General features: G+C 33.3%; 2 protein-coding genes across 2 annotated transcripts; both read left to right on the forward strand.

Annotated features, from left to right (window-relative positions):
- Positions 1-166: 166 nt before the first annotated feature.
- Positions 167-6,800, forward strand: LOC130441587 (Golgi reassembly-stacking protein 2). Its single transcript, XM_056775322.1, has 3 exons — positions 167-326; positions 383-509; positions 1,425-6,800. The coding sequence occupies exons 1-3, from the start codon at positions 264-266 to the stop codon at positions 2,567-2,569; spliced, it is 1,335 nt and encodes a 444-aa protein (XP_056631300.1). The 5' UTR covers positions 167-263; the 3' UTR covers positions 2,570-6,800.
- Positions 6,801-10,654: 3,854 nt separating this feature from the next.
- Positions 10,655-20,498, forward strand: LOC130441571 (cGMP-dependent protein kinase, isozyme 1-like). The gene is made up of 5 exons (XM_056775304.1): positions 10,655-10,942; positions 15,826-15,998; positions 16,978-17,363; positions 17,482-18,037; positions 19,808-20,498. The coding sequence occupies exons 1-5, from the start codon at positions 10,779-10,781 to the stop codon at positions 20,428-20,430; spliced, it is 1,902 nt and encodes a 633-aa protein (XP_056631282.1). The 5' UTR covers positions 10,655-10,778; the 3' UTR covers positions 20,431-20,498.
- The last annotated feature ends 1,295 nt before the right edge of the window (positions 20,499-21,793 follow it).

Raw genomic sequence — 21,793 nt, forward strand, 5'->3', positions numbered from 1 at the left:
AACATGTTGATATTTAGCTAGAAAAAAACATGATAGAATTATTAAATATAGATGACAAATATTGATTAAATATTTTCAAGTTACTTATGATATAGCTGTCAGCTTAGATAACATTTATCCTGTCAACTAATGAAAGAAGATAAAATAACACGTCATTGTTGCCATCAAATTGTCAAAAATATTCAAAGGGATGTGTTGTTATTGAGATAGTAATTTTTGGTTATGGTGCCACGTAATTTGTCATTATTTTAATAAAGTAAATTATGGGAAACTCAGAAAGTGTAGATATTCCTGGTGGTGGATCGGAAGGATATCATATACTTCGAGTAAATAACAGATGTCTAGTTTTAGAATATAATTGTACAAGTGCTTAAAATTTTAGGTACAAGAAAACTCCCCTGGAAGTAAAGCAGGTTTACAACCGTTTTTTGATTTTATTGTATCTATTAATGGAATTCGTCTAGATAGAGATAATGATACTCTTAAGACCATACTTAAAAATGGAATAGGTAAGAATTTCTAATAATTTATACTTGTTTTTGAATAATAGAATTGTGAGAGTGTATTGTATTTATATAAGTGGAATAAATTTATATACAATTAAAAAATTACGTCGTAATTAATTGTATGTGTTTAGAAAATTCATATATTTTTTATGATCTAAACAAATTTATTTTAAATAACCATCATCTTGTGTATAATTGATATTAACAATTCAAAGGCGTTATACGGTCTAATGCTTTTACAGTATCTGAATTTTTATGAACACCTCATTCAAAAGTAATTATTTTGTATGAGAAACAATAATTCCAATAAAAATTTATTGTACTGAACACATGATAACCTCAATAAATAATTTGATTTTAGCCATTATCTATTTCAGAATGTTTTTTATTGTTTATTAGATTTCATTTCATCATTTGTTATGCTTTAACAAGGACTATCAGTTAAAGGTGCAACCACATGGAAAAGATAGAACTTTAAGACTAGGTCAAAAATAATTGAAATAGTCAAACAGTACTATTCTCAATATGGTTTAAAATCTTCGAATTTGCAAATGTATGTTTGAGTTAAATTTAAAGTGGAGAACATGGAGAGTGTTTCCATTGAATTGATCTCCTCCAAAACCTTCATCCGTTCCATATAACCACACCCTAATGTAAAAGTTTATAATGGTTTCCAAATGCTATCAATAGGGTTTGGAAATCAGTTTCGTTTTTGAAATCGGCAGTAATGTGAAACACTAATGCCAATTGAATCTGGGCGATTTTGAAAAAGAATGTAATATGTAACATGGCATTAGAGTCTCTTTTTGTCACTAGTCTGGTCAGTTGACTCTGCTAAACGCCTCAGCCACTAACTTCAGCTACGTGACAAAAAGTATGATTTTAGTGCCTTGATACATAAATAACTATTATTTTCAGGTAAACAAATTCCTATGACTGTATACAGTTATAAGTCTCAAAGTGTGAGGACATTAACAATAGAACCAAGTGATACTTGGGGTGGACAAGGACATTTGGGTGTCAGTATAAAGTTCTGTTCTTTTGAGGTTGCAAAAGAAACTGTCTGGCATATCCTTGAAGTTCATCCAAACTCACCAGCGGCCATAGCAAAACTACGACCTTTCACAGATTATATAGTAGGTTCAGATTCTGTGTTACATGAAAGTGAAGATCTATATAACTTAATTGAAAGTCATGATGGAGTTCCTCTCAAGTTTTATGTATATAATTCTGATGATGATACATGTAGAGAAGTAACGATAACTCCTAATTCACAATGGGGTGGAGAAGGTATGTTGGGGTGTGGTATAGGGTATGGTTACCTCCATCGAATACCTGTAAGAAATGTGGTGCAACCACCACCAACTACAACAATATTTAGTCAAGTTCCAACTATATCACCACCTAGTGACAAACAAAGTGAGATACCCAGCAATGCTACCACCGAATCAATCAATACATTAATTCAAAATACAGAAAATTTGAAAATACAACCTTGTCAATTAGCCGAAGAATCACAACTCGCTACTACTTCTAATAGTACTGTTCAACAAAATGCACCAGTATATACATCTAATGTACCAGCACCATCGTCCATTCCTAATTTTAATATTAATTTTCAAACTGTCGCTCCTACCAGCAATGATATGAGTAACTCTAATATTCAAAACACAGCTACATCTCAACCTCAGGTTTCTTTGTATTCACCGCAACCAATTGTAACACCGGCTATGTATAATCCTGCTGATTATTCTGTTAATAATATTAACCCAACTGTATATCCAGTGTATTCATATCCCCTGGAGCAGTCTAGCAATGTCCAAACAAATGTACATCCCCCAATGCAAACTAACTATCCCCAAACTTACATTCTGCCTCAAGCGCAACCCAGTAACAAATTGTATGGTACACCTGCATCAAATTCAACTCTACCGCCACCGCCTTTATCAGGTTTTCAAAACCAACCTATCATTTTTGACCCTCATATAGCTGCACAATCGGCACAACAATTATTGAGTGGCGCAGCTGCGCCATCTAGTAAATCAGGCCCAGAGATTATGTAATTTGATAGTATTTTTAATATTGACTTTTTACAATCTTTATATTTTATTGGTGTTCATGGGATTTGGAGTTAAAGAAAATACATTTTTTTGTTATATCAACTGACTTTCTGTGTAACAGTGGAAAGATAATTTTGGAGATAAATTTTATCCAACAAGTTGAGGAATTTAATTGAGAATAATTCTGGGAAAAAATTTAATGTTGTCATACTTTGAAAGTTTATCACCACTACACCAATACTTTAAGGAACTAGTACCGGTTAGGGGTGAGGGGGGCATAATGAGGACGTTAAAGAAAATATACAGTAAAATAATTAACATAATGTATTTATTAATGAACACTAGTCACAATACCTTGGTTACTTATTAAACTCATAATCATTTGGCATAGAATTTGGTGATGTAAATAATCATTTGACGTAATAATTTTAATTTTTTGAAACTCTAATGAAAACCCCATCGCGCCCTAGGGTGGGGCAGTATTTATTTTGCATCACAGTACAAGCAGATGTGGATTTCTTCTGTATTCTCGTCGTCTCTACTAGCACAAGCTGTATGAGCCCACCCAAACTTCCGAAGACTTTAAATAAGTGTCAAGGCAGTACAGGCACATGGTATGCTCGATGGCATTTTCTACACCAGAGGAAGCTTTTTGGGTCTTCTGTTTCTTGGAGTTCTTCTTTAACTTGGGGTCATTTGGATTAGAACAATTTTTCGTTCTTATAAGTTGTTCTCGTTTTTCTAACTCAATTTTGTAGGGGTTCGAAGTGAGAACAACAGTTTTCCCCCGGCGATAGTTATTTCTCGTTTGGTTTCTTTGTTTGACTGTCGGGACCGCGAGAATTTCTTGAGACGAAGCATTTGCAAACGAAGTTCGAATTGGAGATTGGATTAGGCTATGTTCATTAAGTTTTGATGGTACAGACTGAGGCTGAGATGTTGTTAAAGCAGGCAAATATGCTTTAAATGGATGTTCTTCAAGAATAGTTGGCGATTACTTCTGGATTCGGACATTTAAAGGACCTGTTTCAGACTCATTATTTGCTAGTGGTACGTCTGTGGTTGATACAGTTAAAAACTTTGCATTTGTAAATTTATTCCAATTGAAAGACCATATGTCACATTTTTTGAAGGGATTGATGGATGTAGACATTGTTGCAGCTTGAATATATGCATTTGCAAATATTTCGCTTATTTGAAATGTTGAAATTATTTGTCCCGAGTGTGATCTTAACCAATTGGAGCAGGCTTGGTCATAGTGTACATATAAAGGTTTCATAAAGCCAAATTTTTAGGGTTGGAGCCTATGGGTGCAATGCGAGGGACAGCAAAGCATTACAACGCCATTTTCGCGTGCATAGGTCATTAATTATAGTTTTTTGTAAGTGTAGGTGGTACTGTCGTGCCTCTCGTCCCCGTTACGCTCCCCTTACTGCTATAAGGGTTAAAAATGACGTATAGTTAAATTTTTTTTTCTCGTTTTTTTTTTATTATTATAATTCTATATAGAACTTTTTGTTTCTTATCTTTTGATAATAAAGTGTTAGAAAACATTTTTTTTTTCATTTCATAGAAAGCGCCAAAGTTGAGACTTTGAGAAAATTATAAACCCCACTGCGCTGAGATATCTCGAATTCGGTAAATATGAAACAAAAATTTCTAAAAGCTTTTTAAAGTGAAAGGTAGCTTATATCGTAATTTACCACCTTTGTATGAAAATTTAAAAACAAAATAAAATGGTGGCTGTTAAAATAAATTGTAAAATTAACGTTTTTTCACTTTTTTTCACATGGCAATTTTTTTCTTCAAATTTTTTCGCAATTTTCTGGTAAATTACGGTAAAATAATACAAATAAAACGCACAAATTATTAAAAAATCTGTCGATTGCTTACAAAGGGTAACACGTGTAACCTGGAACTATTATAACCTTCTTATTATTTTGAATTTCGCTATGGAATTTGTGGAGATGTTTTTTGAAAGTAAAAAGATCCGAAAAATGTAAAAAAGTCAATTTTTTGAAAATCATAACCGGGACTAGTCCCTAAGCTGTAAATGCAGCAAATTACGAAAGTCCTTAAGGACCATTGGACAGTGTAATTGTGAGTGTTGATTCAGTTTAAATTATCAACGATTTTGGAAAGTCCATTTTAGTAAACACAAAATTTGACTCCACTATGTAAAATTTCCATAGTTTAGTTCGTAATTACAAAAAAAAATTATATAACTTAAGGTTTGTTCTTGGTAGCTGCACTGGAACTGTATAGAATTAGTTCGACCGGATACAAAGAACGATATAGTGCAGAGAGCAATGGAGCATTTGTTGATTGTGGTATTTGAGGTTATTTGATGTGATTCAAGCCTTGTAGTATTAACAATAATGGAAAACGATTTAGTACATTTTGATATTTTATATACGTCCGATGACGAAGGTGTAGTGCCACCGTTTTTTATTTATGTCTATGAGATTTTATTTAATGATAAATTAAAAATTACTCACCATCCAAACATCTTTTACAATAACAAGCAACATATGGATTCCATGGCTTCTCTTGATTCTGAACAGGACAGACAAAATATGCTTCTTAGGCTTCACAGATATGTCTTTAGTTCATATTTTATGTCTCGAACTTTAATACATTTACCAAATATAAAACAAAATGTATCAGCCTCGTATTTAAACTTTCTAGATGACATTTTAACATTTTCTAGACATGTACAAAACATCTGATCGTTGTTTATCACTCGAGTGCCATCTGGAGGCACGGCGTGAATGTAAAAACCCTATTCTGATCTCACAGTATTTTAAGTGTATTTTAACTAATTGATAATTTATAAAAAAAAATGAGTATTATTTCCATAACTATCACAAAAGCAAACTTTATATCAAAAAGAGGTATTTTCTTCTCGTTTTTCTGTATAATTGACCGAAAAATAATAGTATAAACTTTTTTGTTGAGTCGTGTATTTTTACATTATTATTTCTTTAATATTTTTCATACTTTGTGTGATATATTAAAATATTTTTCATTATGTAAATATCTTAATAAATAATCCAGCAATGTAACAATTTTTTCATTAGCAGTAATATTGTCACATATTCATGCATAATATATTTTTAAAATGGGATCAATTGGTTGGAATTTAGTAATTTTTTAAATATAAATGTTTATTAATCATTCATTATAATGTATTGGTACTACAGGAGACATTATAATATTGGTTGTAATCTGATTCGGAAAGGATTTGGACGTAAGTTGAATTTTCTCTTCGGATGATCTGTATTCGGTACTGTTTTTAAAAAATTCTGTTTAATTCGCTACTGTAATATATATTTTTCCTTTAGTATTGATATAGTTGGTCATATCTTCCTCAGTAGGATCAATTCTATGTCCATCTGCTAAGAGGGAAGTCTATCAATCATTGTAATCTTCATCCTTCGATTCTTCATCAGTAAAAGAACTAGGTTCGGTGGATTGGTTCAATATATACATTGAGTCCACTAGTAGTTCATCAGAATATGCAATTTTAAAAGCTTCCTCTAAAGAAAAGCCGCGTTATAAAACATGTGAATAATTTGCATATTATTTCATATCGAAATTTTGTGTGCCTACAGTTGCTGTATTCCTACACATCAAAATAAACATCGGTATTATATATAATTTTTTTATAGAAACATGTATTTGTGTTTACTTAAATACCATATCAAAAAAAGTATGAATATTTGTTTCGGTTAAAAGAGAATTTGTACTTACTCGAACCGTATGTCCATTCTTATTTCCACGACCACGAGGAGTTGCATTAACTTGCTGACAAACAGCTGTTTGACCACTATCTGCAACTTGCCATTAATTGATAAGATGTTATACACATCCAAGTAAATATATATGCTGCCATCTATCCAATACTTTCCTAAGCTTTTTTGAAATTCACGTAAAATTATATGTTTACTGTGGCCATTTGGAAACACTTGGCCTTGATGGGTTGAAAAGAAAACGCAAGAAGCAAACTATTTATGTATATTTAGTTATTTATAGAAATAAACCGATTGAACATTTGAAAATAATCTGCCGATAAGATGTTTTAAAATGTATGTTTTCTTGCAAAATAATCTCCTAGTTTCATCAAATGTTTTAGCCTCTATTGTAAATTACAGATTATTATTATGAAGTATATTTATTGAGTCTAAAAAATGAAATTATATATGCTGAAAGACAAATAAAAGAACAAAGCAAATGTTTATTGTTTATTTGATTTTTATCCTACCCATTTCTATAATTAAGTCTTATCCCATCTAGGAATCTCTTATTTTAAACAAAGATGAAAAATCCTCGATCCCGTCATTTTTATTTTAATCGAAGTGTTTTATAACACAAAAAATTCTCACCTTTTATTCATTCCCTTGACAGCCCCCTTTTCGGATTTTTTAAACAGGGGGTCGTCGTAAAGGGTTGGAGAAATAGAGCTCAAAAATGTATTTACTTTCTGGTAGATGTAAAGGTGCCGCAATGAGCATCCGAACGAATCACCTCGACTTTTTCGATAGCGGTTCAGGAATTCGAGCGAGCAGCTGAAGCAAGAGTACTCAAAATCAATGAACAGAAACACAAAAATGTACTTGAGAACCTCAAGGACAACCCCGACCTCCCAAACCACGTTCCAAGTCAGAGAACATCCTTTCCCTGTGTGCCACCAATTCAAATATCTGGAGGCCTGGATAATTGAAGATAATAGCGTGAATCAGAATTCAAGGCAAGAGGTCATGCGGGGAACAGATGCTTCTGGGTAGTCAAGAAAGCGCTCTCACGAAGATAGAAGCTCACAAATTACAAACAATTACCCGAAACATGGACTACGACAAGTGAGCGGATTTTTAACTACTGGGAACGTAAGATCCTGCGAAAGGTTTTTGGCTCTGAAATGACACAGATATATGGCGAGCCAGATTTAGTTCATCGAGGAAGCGGCGTCTGAGGTGGCTGGATCACGTGGAGAGGATGCCTTCTGATACCCAGACAAAGCCGTGGCAGTTGATTGTTCTGGTTCTCAAAGGACCGTAGCGCCGGTTAAAGAAGAAGCAGGTAGATCATTTGATTCGTTACTCCCTAACTTTTTGTAGGGTGTTCAGGAGTTCAGCAAGTGTCCTCAAATGGCTCACATACATTCTGAATTTAAGGTAACCTCATGGAGGAATCAGATCTGGTGATCTTATTCATTCAATGAAGCCACGACGGCCAATTCGTCTTTTCAGATACAAATTATTTAAAAAAATTGTGTCTGTAACAGGTTAAGATAGGTTCCTACCGTTAAATTTCCATCGATAAAGAAAGGGCTTATTATATGATCACCTAGAATACATGCTCAAACATTTAATTTATTCGGAAATTGAGTATGACACTCTCGAAACAGTCCAGACCAATATCTGACATTTTGTCGATGTACATGAGGATTTAAATAGAATGTAGCTTCATCGGGAAAACAAATATGTTGTGAAATATTATTATCCATAGTTTCACAGTATTCTAGTCATCGATCTGGATGAAATTTTTGCTTTTTTAAACAGGCTCCCGTTTCTTTTTATTGAAATTGGTTTTTATTTATTTTTATTCCACATGTATTTATGCTTAAAAATCTTAATTATGAACTGGAACAATGTATAAAATTTACTAAATTAAACGTTAACATTTTATTAAAAATAAATAGTTGCTCATTTGATTTTTACAGAACAGCCAATAAGTATCGAGTATTGCTACATATATACTTATATAGATCGTCGGTGTTGCAGGTTTTCTGCTGTTTCTCTGCACTCTGGTGAACCGGTTTCCCAGCCGACGATAGGGGATAACGTAGCCGCAGCTGTATCCGCCTACCTTCTTTTAAATTTCTAATAAACAAAAAAAAAACAAACCGAGAAGAGCTGTTTTTTACTTGGAAGCTCTCTCTTCGTTTTCTTCTAGCCAAAAATCCTAAATATTCTCTTTTCCTCTTCCATAAAAGTTAATAAACACAGCCCCACGCAACCACCACAACCCCAGCCCTGCAGAGGAGTAATTCCTATATCAGCGATCATCCTAGAAACCCTCCTCTTATAAAAAATTTTTATCCCACCAAATTCTATCCTCTTTCTCACTTATATGGTATATACAGAGATCTTTTGTGTATGTAAATGAATAACGGCATCGGTTATTATAGTTGTTTGTTACAGTGAAATATATTTAGTTTGTGAGAGTAAAAATGAGCCAAAATCATAAAGAAACTGTAAAAAATGTAGTTAAATTTCGCGCGCTTTCTTTGAATGACAGAAATAATTTGGCCGTTTTCCTAATTTCCGCTCAGTTACTGGATATGCATTGAATTATAACCATTTTTAACCGCTATAACCAGTGACACCTTTGGAAAGATTATTTTCTCAAACTATATACTCAAATATCGCGCCAATTCTGATTTAATCTGTAATTAAGGGATTTAACTATGGCTTTCATAAGATATCATGTTAAAGAAGCGAACTTTGAACTCAAATTTCTTTAGATTTTGTTCAATAACACATATAAAGAAGGGTACTTTCCAATATCAAAAAAATCTATAACTTGATTTGCGACATATGACGCGAGAGTTTCCTTAAAATGCTAGAACGTCGCGTACGCGTGGCAAAAATGCAACGTTTTCATTGCGTGTTTGTAGGGCACAATATACTCAGTAACAGAATGGATAGAAGGTGGTAAGTACCAGGATTTAGGAAATTACTATTCAGAAAAAAAATCATTATAAATTGTACCTTCAGCGTTACTGTTCTCGTCATAAACATTTAATGAAGAATTAATTGACTGACTGAATTGACTGAATTATTCCCATGTGGCTCTGGACTTGTATAATATCCTGGATAGTTTGGAGCATAGTAGACATATGCTTACGTATTTTTTCAAAACTTCCATGATCTCCAATTTGGCATCCATTTTATAGACGGGATGAATTGATTTTAAATTTCAACCAGAGATAACATAAAGTTGTATTCGGTTTCACTTTCACCACTTTTTCTCTCTCTATTCACCCATCATTTGCATTAACCTCATAATCATGTTATCCTCTTTCCATGCCTTTTTTTAATTACGATTACTAAATTCTCTGTCTTTTTTTTTGGTCTCACATTACGCAACGATTTTGAATTTCACTTATAAATAACTCAATACCCGAATCTCCCAATGATGCGATGACGATACGAGTGAGCACCTACGTCCCGTCACATTCGTGTCTCGTTACGGACTGAAGTGAGCTGACAGTACAAAATGGCGTTCACGCTGTTATACGTTGATACGCGTGCGCGGCGTGATGGTTGAGCGCCCGCTCCACTTGGAAGACGCTCGCTCGCTCGCTAGTAGGACAAGGTCCTTACTTCCCATTCGCTAGCAACATTTCTACTTGAACTGGATGGATTTACTAAAATTTAAACAGTTTGATCTCGACCTTCCCCTTCTTCTTCTTCTATCTTCTTGATACAATTGTAGGATTGACAAAGCTACTTCTCTCTGTAGATGCCCTAGCATCTTGAAGTTCCTCTTTTATTTCATAATTCAAACGTGGTTTGCACTCATTTTTATCAATATTAATATCGATACGTTAGTATTGGTCTTATCATTGTTTTGCAAAGATAGCGCAGTTTTTTTCCCCAATATTGTTAACCGTTTCTCCAAAATATTGTTTTTGTTTTGTACTTCTTTACGTCAAATTCATAATCTTCTATTTTTTCGTAACCTTTTTCAATTGATTGTCATAGCTTACAATTTTTGTTTCATTCATTTTCATCCGTCGTCAATTTCTTTAATATACTTTTTAATATGTTTTTCTTATCAATTCTGAATTCTTCATTTTCTTCTTTACTGGTCAGTACACTTGCTTTTGATTCCTTCTGACTTATTGCAATAAATCTCGACAAATGTTACTGTCGTAAATGGGCAAATATTGGTGTGTTTAGTTTGGCTAACCCCGTATATCTGTTAGTTAGAATTATACCATAAATAACGATAATACAACGTTTCCTCTCAATCAAAATATCTATACTTATCTGATAAACATAATAGATACAGTTAAATTTTATCAATTAATTTTAATATAAAACAACTCAGTTATATTGAAGAGTAGATACTGAGTACATTCTAGAAAATAAATATATTGTATTAGAAATACTGCGTAAATGGTGATATTTTGTGAGGAAACAATATGTTGTTCTGTAGAGTTAGAAGAGGTCCTAGTGTATTGGATGAAGATAGATTTGAAGAGGATTCCGACAACAAAAGAAGATCTGGAATTATATCAAAGTCTATTGAAGTACCTCCTTATGAAATAGAAAATGTTGTTGTTAAAACATATCCCAAATCTAAAGGGTAAGTACCTGAATATAGATATTATGTATTATTAATAGGATTAAAACAAATTTTAAAGTGAAAATATCCTACATTTAAATAGACGAAATCAGTTAACAGTTTTAACATAATATATTCAATCCAGGATTTAATACTGATTTCAGGTCGTTTTATGATTAAAAATTTATCTAAAATAACAAGTACTTCATATTATGTTACATTTTTATGTGTAGCACTTTAGAATTTGTTAATAATAAAATGATGAAAGCTATTCCATATGTATATATATATATATTCCGTTCAAAACCGCTATTAACCAAAGAAGGAACATTTTTCTTTGGATTTTTCACAACCTGAGTCCAAAACAAGCAAGTTTGAAAACCTTCTCCACTTAGCGGAAAGTAAATAAATTCGGTTTCAAAATTGATTTTCAGCTAAAGAGAAGCAAATTAATCTTCTAACGGCATTAAGATCAATACACCCTTACATGCGTTTGAATTGTCGTAGCATAATTTTTTCCGTTCCTATTCTGCCTCTTCAGGTGTAGAAAAACCTTGATTAGCGGGATAAGAAGAAATCATTGGGTGCCAAACTAAGACTGTGCGACGGATGACCGATCACTTTGATGTTTTGTTTGTTCAAAAACATTTTTGTTTGAACCGATGTGTGAGAGCTCGCATTGTCGTGGTGCAGAATGATTCGTCGTCTTGCGATTGGTTTCCTTAACTTTTTCGACTCTTCTGGCAAAAAATACTGTTGTACCATTCATAATTTACTGTTCTACGTTGCTCTAATGGAAGTTATTCCTAAAAAACGGGCGACCATTTGCTTCGAAGTGCTTCGTACGTGACAACTTTTGTTACATTTGGCTCCTCTTGAAATAATCAAACAAATGCTCGACACAGTGCTGTTGGTTTAATCCGCATCGAGAGTCAGTAAGCAACTGAAATAGCACTCGAAGTTAAGAAGTTGTAATTCAATATTTGTCGAGGCATTAGCCAGGAAAGTAGTTTTCTCCTTTGAGGAACGGCATAATACATTTTCGAAATACTTATTTAATTTCGAAATTATCTCAGAGGTGAATAGTAGAAATCTTTATTTTGATATTATATATATATATATATATATATATATATATATATATATATATATAATATATATATATATATATATATATATATATATATATATATATATATATATATATATATATTTACTAGATTTTTTCAACGATTGAGTATAAATTGTATGAATTGTAAAGTCTTTGTCAGCTATATTATGAGCGGTTTCTTATTGGGAACGTGGCAAGGAAACACCAAAGTGGACTAACTTTAATATATTTTCCGAGCATTCGAATACTTGTGTATTCATCGTGTGGGAAATAATTAATTAAGATTTTCGTTGATTTTTTGATAGTATTATTGCTTGTATAAATTTTTAAACTCATAGAATTTTAAATATTGAATTTTGAATTCTATGAGTTTAAAAATGTAACGATGAATACACAAGGATTCGAAAGCGAAAACGAAAATTATTGAATCTCGTCCCCCTAAATTACAATTGTTTGGTACAGATTATTATCTAAGTCGATTAAATACTCCTGAATTGTTGTGAAAAACTAAGTAAAAAATGGAGATAATCTAAACAATAAAATGATATCATTTTTAATGTTCATTTATCGTAGAAAACAATTTCAAACGATATCTTGATTGATTTTTATTACGGTGTGACGTGACAATTATGCTAAAAACTGAGAAATTCAACGTGTTTAGACTGCATTGATATTTTCGAATCGTACTACATAGACAGTCATATAATTGTAAAAAAAAAATAATTTTAATTGGCCCTAAGGGGATTAACCGATTTTGGGGACAAGAAAAGAAAAAAACTTTTTTTACAGAACTGTCACAATGAAATGATCGGTCCATTTCACCAAAGAAATGTAAGTGGATTCCTCAAACTGTGAGCCTTAGGAGCCCCTCTGGTTTGGCAGTAATTCACTTGGTATCAACGAACAGTTACTTGTTTTCACGAATCCTCTGTGGCGAAGAATCCTTGGACTTTCAGAAGAAACAACAGTTTGTTAGAAGCAAAAATGTTATCAAATAATATATCATGATTCTGAATCTTTGTCACATTTGATAAAAGATAAAAGAAAGAACTACACTACCTCCAAGTCAAAGATCAGTTTTCTTTTTTGCAGCTCCAGCGTAAGGAATGAGCTGGTAAAGGTATCCACTCGAAGAACAAATGCACCAAATCCTGAATCCAAAACAGACAAGCTTACCTTTGATGTACATCTTGCAAGAATGTCGCCCATATTAAGAAATCATTTGCTCGATTATAGAAAAGTCAAGTGAAACAGTTCCAAACTGTGAAAAGTTCTGATTGAGTGAGTCAAGAAAGGAACTGAGTTTTCTGAATTTGCCAGGTTGTCATTATTACTCAAATGAATCGTCAAGCTCTCCAACTCGGTTGATCACTTCCCGTCGTTGCTTTAAAGACTTTTTGACGATATGTTGTTAAATCTTGATTGTTAGATTCCTCATCTAGATCATCTTGAGTAGGGGTCAGAAAATACCGGATATATTAAAGAAAGAAAAAACAAATAACAATTATGATAACAACAGTAATTTCACAGCTTCTCACTCTACTTCTAAATTGAATATATCCAATTTGTTTCCAGGCAAGAGTTGGAGAAACATCAGAAGAACGTTATAGACAATTACTTAAAGAAAATAGAAGAATTAGCGTAAAATGATGCTACATTTTCGATTTTCAACAATATATTCTTGCACCATAAATCTATTCAATTTCAATTTTTAAGCGCCAGTTATGGTGATTCATGAAACATCATCTGGCGATGTCCGTGGCTAAGTTGTATGAGGAGGAGGGGAGCATTTTTGGTCAGTAGGCAAAGTTACATGATATGTGATGTCCATGCATGGACTCTTCCATAAGGAATAGCGCGATCTACTCTCATCAACCCCTCACAATCCAAATTTGTAACGTAATAAGTTACAGCAAGCGTGTATCTTATAAAAGCTTTTATCTTGGTGACGATGGTTAATTTTTGTCAATATTTTGCTTTAATTTGATTTTTTGTGTCCAGAAGAGATTGTGACAGATTTGTTTAGTAAACCGTTCTATTCTTGTGGAAGACTCCCTGATGTTGATCATGGTAACATGGAGAGAGAAAAGAAAGTTTTGAAGTACCTCATTACTGGTATAAATTAGTAAAAACGGAAGGGGACAATGAGAAATTTGGCGTTGTGGACTTGATGTCACGAAAAAAATACATAGATGGGTCTGAATTCAGAAGGCAAAGATAAACAAAATAAAAGTGTTGCTTATATTATGAATGTTCTCTTCATGAAGAACATGTTGGTGGTATCAAACAAATAAATTATGAAACAGTATAATACACATCATGTAAGAATTATATAACAGTCCAATTTCGAACAGGCAGAATGGATAAGTTTATTTGTAGAAAAGAAGTGAAGAATAATTCTTCAACTTGGTTTCATTGAGTTGAAATTTTATACACGTAGTGCCTAGCACATTACATATTTTATTAACATTTACTTTGATCAAATATTCTATTATCACTTTCAACTTCATTGACGGGTATTTATATTTTGGTATTCAGAGATTGAAAAATGTACAAATAACACAAAGTAATAGAATGATCACGTATTATTTGAAGACTACTTTGATAAAACCTCGTTGACGCAGTACGTATGCATTCTATTTAGAAAATTTATAATAAGTCAGAGAAGAAAGCAAACAATGGGAATATTCGTTCAAAACGCTCAAATTCTCTTACAGAGAATCAGACTTCTTCGGAAGCTCGACTATGTACAGAAAAATGATGGAACCCCATTTCTTTTTTTTCAGAAGGTCTTGCTAAGTTTCTTTCAAATCAAATTTATTAAGGTCGCTTGACATGATGTAACAGAACGTCCAAGAATTGGTTGGTATCATGGTTGCCTCTAATCAAAATCCTATAAGTTAGGGAAACAATTTTCTAACCTCACATTTTATTCGATAGTTTGTAGGCGGTTTGAAAATGCAAATAACAGGGAAACTAAACAAGAAAAAAGTGGTCAATGCACTGGCAAAATTATATCTGCTGTTACTTTGCTTTTAGAGTCTAACTGGCACCCAAGCAATAGTAGTTAATGCCCTACATGGATAGAACAACATTTAGACGAGAAAACATACAAAAATTAGTTGCAAATGGATTAAGAAATATTTGAAAAAACTTCTAAGGAGAATAAATCATAAGATAGCTAGAAATCCTTGGCGAGAGCCGCAATATCAGCAGATCAGAAAATCATTTCTACCTAGAATTGCAATTTGCACGCAATAAAATGCATTGAAGGCCGTTTGACATGATGCAAAACAACATGCAATGCAAATTCAGGTGATTGATTAATTCAAGATCTCTCACTTGCAATATTATAGGTTTGGTGCCACTTTTATTACATACAAGCTGCAATTTTAGGAAGAAATGAATTTCTGATGTGCTGATATTACGTCTCTCGTCTTCATAATTATCTTATGTTTTATTTTCCTCAGGAGATTTTCAAATGTTTCTCCATCCATTTTCAAATAAAATTTTGTATGTTTTCCCGTCTTATTCTATAGCTAAGCTATTTTCATTTTTAATCCGCCCACAAAATATGAGATAAAATTTGAGATTAGGGAATTGTTTACTTTTTTTTATAGAATTTTGATTAGTGGCAACCAAGATGCAATGGCGTAATGTCGTGCTGTATTTGTCATTGCAATTTCTTACACGTTGTCTTGCATCATGCCAAGAGGCCTTTATGTTAACATTTATCTTTTTCCATATTATCAAAATCAATTGATTGAGTCTCGAATTTTACTTCAAATTCTAGTGATGAAGATCAAATTCGAAGCGCTATAGAGCAAAATGATTTTTTATCGAATATACTCACGGAGAAGCGGGCTCAAAAATTCATCGACTGTATGTATAATCAAACAGTTGAAGCAGGAGAAATAATTATCCAAGAAGGCGGTTTTGGAACTCATTTGTATATTTCCTGCACAGGTAAGTTAACTAGTTACCTTGTATAAAACTACACACAAATCATGCGACAACTTGTTTCTAACAACATTGAGTAAATAAGTTTAATGAAGAGTGTAAAAAATCCAGTATGAGAATAAGATTTTGACAAAACGAATGCACACAATAAATATTTACAAATTTTAAATAATCTGTGATGGAAGGAATGTTTATCGAATATTTTGAGTACTAAGTTGAAATTCGTAGAATTGTTGGTGATATTTAAACTGAACACACAATTTACTACTACCACTACACCAAAGAATAAAGGTAAACTACACCATCTGTCTTTGATAACTTTGTTATCGAAACGCGTGTCATTAAAATACTGTTATCGTCGACGTAACCATTTTTTTAACAATCGTCTTGTTCCTTCTTTTCCCTTACATCTCAATTTATCCAATATACGGCAAATATTGTTTCCTGAAATTACTTAAGGCTAGATATACTATTTTCACTCGCTCCTCTTCTGTAATTTCTTTCCATTTTGTTGATTCTTCTTCCCCTCCTTCATCATCCATATTTTTGTCCATATTTGGTAGAGAGTCAGATAACTTTTGGAAAACTGGTTGTACGTGACTATGTATGGGCGGGAAGGGGTGGTTACAACTGCGGCTGTATTGTTTCATATCGTCGGCCCTCAGGCTGCAGAAAAACCGCAAAAAACTTGCAACGCCGCCATATTTGGTAAAGATCAATCCTTTGCTTGCATGTTTAAGGAAATGAAAGTGTCAAATACGTCGTTTCAGCTTTATATTTATATCCTTATCATTTAAGGCCAAAATAACCATATTTTTGTCTTCCAGTGTTATTCTAATACATACCTCTTCGGATCTTTGTCCTTCCTTATGTAAACTTAAATACAGGTTATCTCCAAATGGACGCTCGTCCTTTCCAAATTGATAGAAAACACAGACTTAACAATCAATCTTTCAGCTTTATTGAGTACAGATAATTTTCATAGGAACATACGAAATTATCATCGAAGACGAAACCGTTGGAGTATTTGACGATGTCAGAGTATTTGGTGAATTAGCCATATTGTATTCAGCAAAAAGACACGCCACCGTTAAAGCAATTGAAAATGGCTCCATGTGGGTATTGGACTGTCATACATTTAAAAGACTCATCATCAAATCAGCTTTAGAGGAACAAGAAGAAATTGCGTCGTTCCTACAAAACGTACCTGAGCTGAGCAAAGCACCAATAGAGAAGTTGTACCAAGTGGCGAATCTCTTTAAACCTGAATTTTATAAAAGTGGAACAGCCATAGTTAAACAGTGTGAAGTAGGCGACAAATTTTATATTATAAGAGCGGGGACAGTTACTGTTGAAAAGGACAATGAAAAGGTAAGTAAAACAACATTGTTATCAATCTGTTTTTGATTCCTAATATACTATTTTGATATAATTTTTGTAATTAAATATTTTGTATATGCTAGAAAATGTGTGTTTATACCTGTTTTAGGTAGCTGAACTTAGTAAAGGAAGATATTTTGGAGAAGTATCTCTTCTAAAAGATGAATTTGTACCTGCTACAGTTAAAGCCGGAGCGCCTGGTGTAGAGTGTTTATCGTTAACTAGAAAAGAATTTATAGAACACTTTGGCGAAGTAGATGAATTCGTAAGATTAAAAAGTGAACCTATAACGGCTGTTGAAAAGATGATCTCTGAATATCCTAATCTAAATTTAGATGACTTCAAAATATTACAGACTTTAGGACTGGGAGCTTACGGAAGAGTTCAATTAATTCAACACAACCGACATAAAAATATGGTGTTTGCTTTGAAATATATAAAAAAAGTTGAGATCAAGAAGAAAACACACCAAACTCAAGTGTACAATGAAAAAAAATTACATTCTATGTGCAATTCTCCTTTTATAACAAGAATGTATAGAAGTTTCAAAACAAGCAGGTACATATATTTTCTGTTGGAAGTTGGACTCGGAGGTGATTTATGGAGTTTACTCCATTCACAAACGGGGAAAAGATTTGAAGAATTGAAAGCAAAATTTTACGCAGGTATGAATATTTTTCATCCAATCAAAAGAAAAAAATAAATTAGTTTGATTACACTTACTAGAAACCGACGGGATGTTAAAAGAAAGGGAGAGAAATGTTAAGAGAGTACGAGGATGGTCTCAGAAATATCTGGCTCAACAAAAAAAAAACACAAAAATTTTGGAAAAAAATATATTTATTTTTCAACGTAATCTCCTATTAGTTCGAAACGCTTTTCAAAGCGATGTTCAATAAGTTTGTTACCCTTTTTATAATAAGAATCATCAAACTCCTCAAAATAGCCATTAAATGCCGACATCACCTCTTTATTATTGCAAAATCTTTGACTACCGAGCCAGAAAATAATCCGAGGTGGCTGAATCTGGATTATAGGGTTCATGAGGTAGCAAATCAAACTTTAATTCATTAATTTTGGCCATTGCAAGAATTCTTATCCATATGCTGACATTTTTGATTGATTGATCAATGAAAATTATCCCTCGCGCATCCCAAAAAACCGACGCCATGACCTTGTCTGCAGATGGAATTTGCCTTCTTTGGAGCTGGTCCTCACATTTCAGTCCATTGTTTGTAATGTCCTTTGGCTATGAAACGATGCAAAAATTCGGCTTTATTTCTATGAAACATTTCCAAACACTAGATGGAAATATCTTCACGATGCTATATTTGTTCCATTGTGAGCAAACGCGGCCCCCATCTTCTCCAAATCTCCAGTTAATATGCGATTACCACACTTTTTGAAATACTATGTCTGCTAGCTTGCTCACTTTCAGTAGACAATCATCCAGTACCGCTTTGTGAATTTTTTTTACATTTCTAGAGTCGTCACCTGATTTGGTCGACCACTGCGATGCTGGTCTTTGCAGGTCGTACAGCCTCGTTTAAACTCTGCTAACCAATATTTTACTATTGATAACGAAAGAGTAGTCTCGCCCAGAATAGAATCTAGTTCAATTTTTATATTGGTTGGGCTAACGCCTTTTAAATCAAAGTCTTGTATCACATAACGATGATTAATTTTTTCCATGTTTACAAATTCACTGAAAACGTTCACTATTGATGGTTGCCAAACAAATATTAAACAATATGGGCTCTTCAAACTTGAAGAAAATGCTATATCCATAGACTGAGGTATTTTTCAAGCAACTATCGCCATCTCTAGGTCAGGCCAGGTAGTACTTCTAGGACCATCCTCGTAAGGTGATTGTCATCGAGGTGATGTCATTTAAATTTTTCGATTGACATTTTTATTATTAAAAAAAAAAAGATTTTTTCATAGAAATCATAAGAGTGTGTCAATTAGTTATTTTTGTTAGTTGTACTGTTTTGAATAAGTCAATATAGTTGTGTACTTCGCTCAAGTAATTTTCTTAGTTTGTTTTATTTTTGCTGTTTGTATGTTGATTATTCTTGTGTGTGGGGAAGTTTGGTTAATACTTAACCATTCGTTGAACAATGATAAATCGAGTACGTCAGTTGAGCATGATGAATGTTTAAGAGCTCTAATTTTGTGAATGATTATTTGAAAATACATGATAGAGAGAGCAGCATATAAGTAAAATTGTTCTAATGGAAGAGAGGCAAAGAAAATCAGTTTACCATTATCTATCTCCCTTCACTCGTTTCTGATTGGTGTTTTGTGCATTTAAAAGATTCGACGAGAGAGTGATAAACCGAAGCTCGAGCCCACATGAACTAGCTCACTAACTTCAGGGTTTTAAATTATTTTGTTATTGTAATTATATTTCAATGGACTATTTTTTGATTTAGCTTGTGTTTTGGAGGGACTTAGCTACCTACACGCACTTGGAATAATTTATAGAGATTTGAAACCAGAAAATATAATTATTCATCATAACGGATACATTAAATTGGCTGATTTCGGTTTTGCCAAAAGAACAGACTCTAAAGAGAAGACTTTCACGTTTGTTGGCACAGCGGAATACGTGGCGCCTGAAATAATTTTAAGTAAAGGTTACAACAGAGCAGTTGATTACTGGGCTTTTGGAGTTTTCATTTACGAACTTCTAGTCGGAAGAACCCCATTTAAAACTGGCGACCCGGGGCACTTGAATACTTATAAATCGATTCTTAAAGGTATTGAATATGTAACGTTTCCCGAATTTGTTTCGGGCACTTCTAAATCTATTATAAAAAAATTATGTACGCAGTCCCCCGCTGACAGACTTGGTTGTCAGAAATATGGTATTCAGGCTATTAAAAAGCATGTATGGTTCGGTGGCATAGACTGGAATAAATTGATCAATCAGGAATTGGAGCCACCCTATAGACCGGAATTGAATGATAACGTAGATACCAGATATTTTGAAAAGTTCCCCGATGACAACGATGTACCACCTGAGGATTTTTCCGATTGGGATAAAGATTTATGATTGATTTGTTTTTCTGATATTTTAATTATTTCATTTTGATAATAAAAATAAAAGTTATACTCCTAAAATGTTTTTATTTTATAAGTTATCATTATTCTTTACCGAAGGAATGTATAAGTAAATACTATGCTATATACCATAGTATACCATGCAGAAAGGTAACTTCAATTTTAGACTAGATATAGCTAGAACCAGGATCTGCCAGGTATACCCTACGAATCCTCATTATTGTAGATGAAACTGATCAGGATCAAACAAATCTGGACTAACAATTAATTAACCATATTTCAGTTAAGAAAGTAGTGCTCGATCATGTTGAAAAACTAGTTCTGACAAGTAAGTAAAGAGACTGAGACTTAATTATTATAAAATTAGCTGGTTACCACATGATTCCCTTAAAATAAATTTCTTCCGGACTAAAACACCGACGTCAGCGATTTTTCAAAGTAATGCAGCTTGTAGTCTTTGTCTGGAGCTCCCAACAGCATATTCGTTACAGTTGTTTGATGTTCTTCAATTCAGATGCATGCATCAGACTCAATGCGCAGTAGCAAGTTGCTGCGACTGCGACAAGAGCCTTCGCAATAGAATATTTGATTTATGGTTTGGCCTGGTGGAGTCTGCCTTGAGTTTATCAAAGTACCAGAAAATCGTTTTCACTTTCGATTTGCTCGTGGGAGATTTTTTGTCTTGAATCATTTGGTCACAGCCACTGTTGACTCCGGTGCTTGTTTTCAGTACCTTAATGAAATAACTAAGTTCAATCATCGTGCAATCTTGAGTTAAAATCTGTCTGAAGGTTTCGCGATCTTGGCTTATCATTGCGCATAACTGCTGCGAGGTCGTGTATACCTTGGCTAATCTTCCGCATCGCGCTTTCTCTTCGACGCTTTAACAGTCTTCTTTAGACATTTTTTTCCTGTGAAACATTTGTGCACGGCTCATAGATTAATCATACAAACACTTTAAATACTTCGCCCACAGCTGAGGAAAAGCTAATGATTTTACGAAGCTGCAGATCTCATATACAGTCTAGTACCCATTATTCAAATATCTCTTGGAGAACGATGCACCCCCAAGTATCCTATGTGATCATCAATTTTTTACGCTGCTTGCTCTTCTTCTAATTTTCAAAGGGAATTGTCTGGCTATCTTGGTTGGTGTCTTTGCAGTTTCTCAAAGAAGGAATTCTAAGCCAACTTATTACAATGACTATGTCCCTACTCAAAATCCTGTCAATCTGTTCGAATTACAAGATCCTCACATAGGTAGCTCCTTTTCTATCTTTAGTTTTTTTTCTTGTTTGTGTCTTCATCACTGGTTGTAGTTTTCTTAGCCTTGGATGTCTGATGCAGTTTTCCCT

This window comes from Diorhabda sublineata, chromosome 3 (genome assembly GCF_026230105.1).
Source record: "Diorhabda sublineata isolate icDioSubl1.1 chromosome 3, icDioSubl1.1, whole genome shotgun sequence".
Taxonomy (NCBI): domain Eukaryota; kingdom Metazoa; phylum Arthropoda; class Insecta; order Coleoptera; family Chrysomelidae; genus Diorhabda; species Diorhabda sublineata.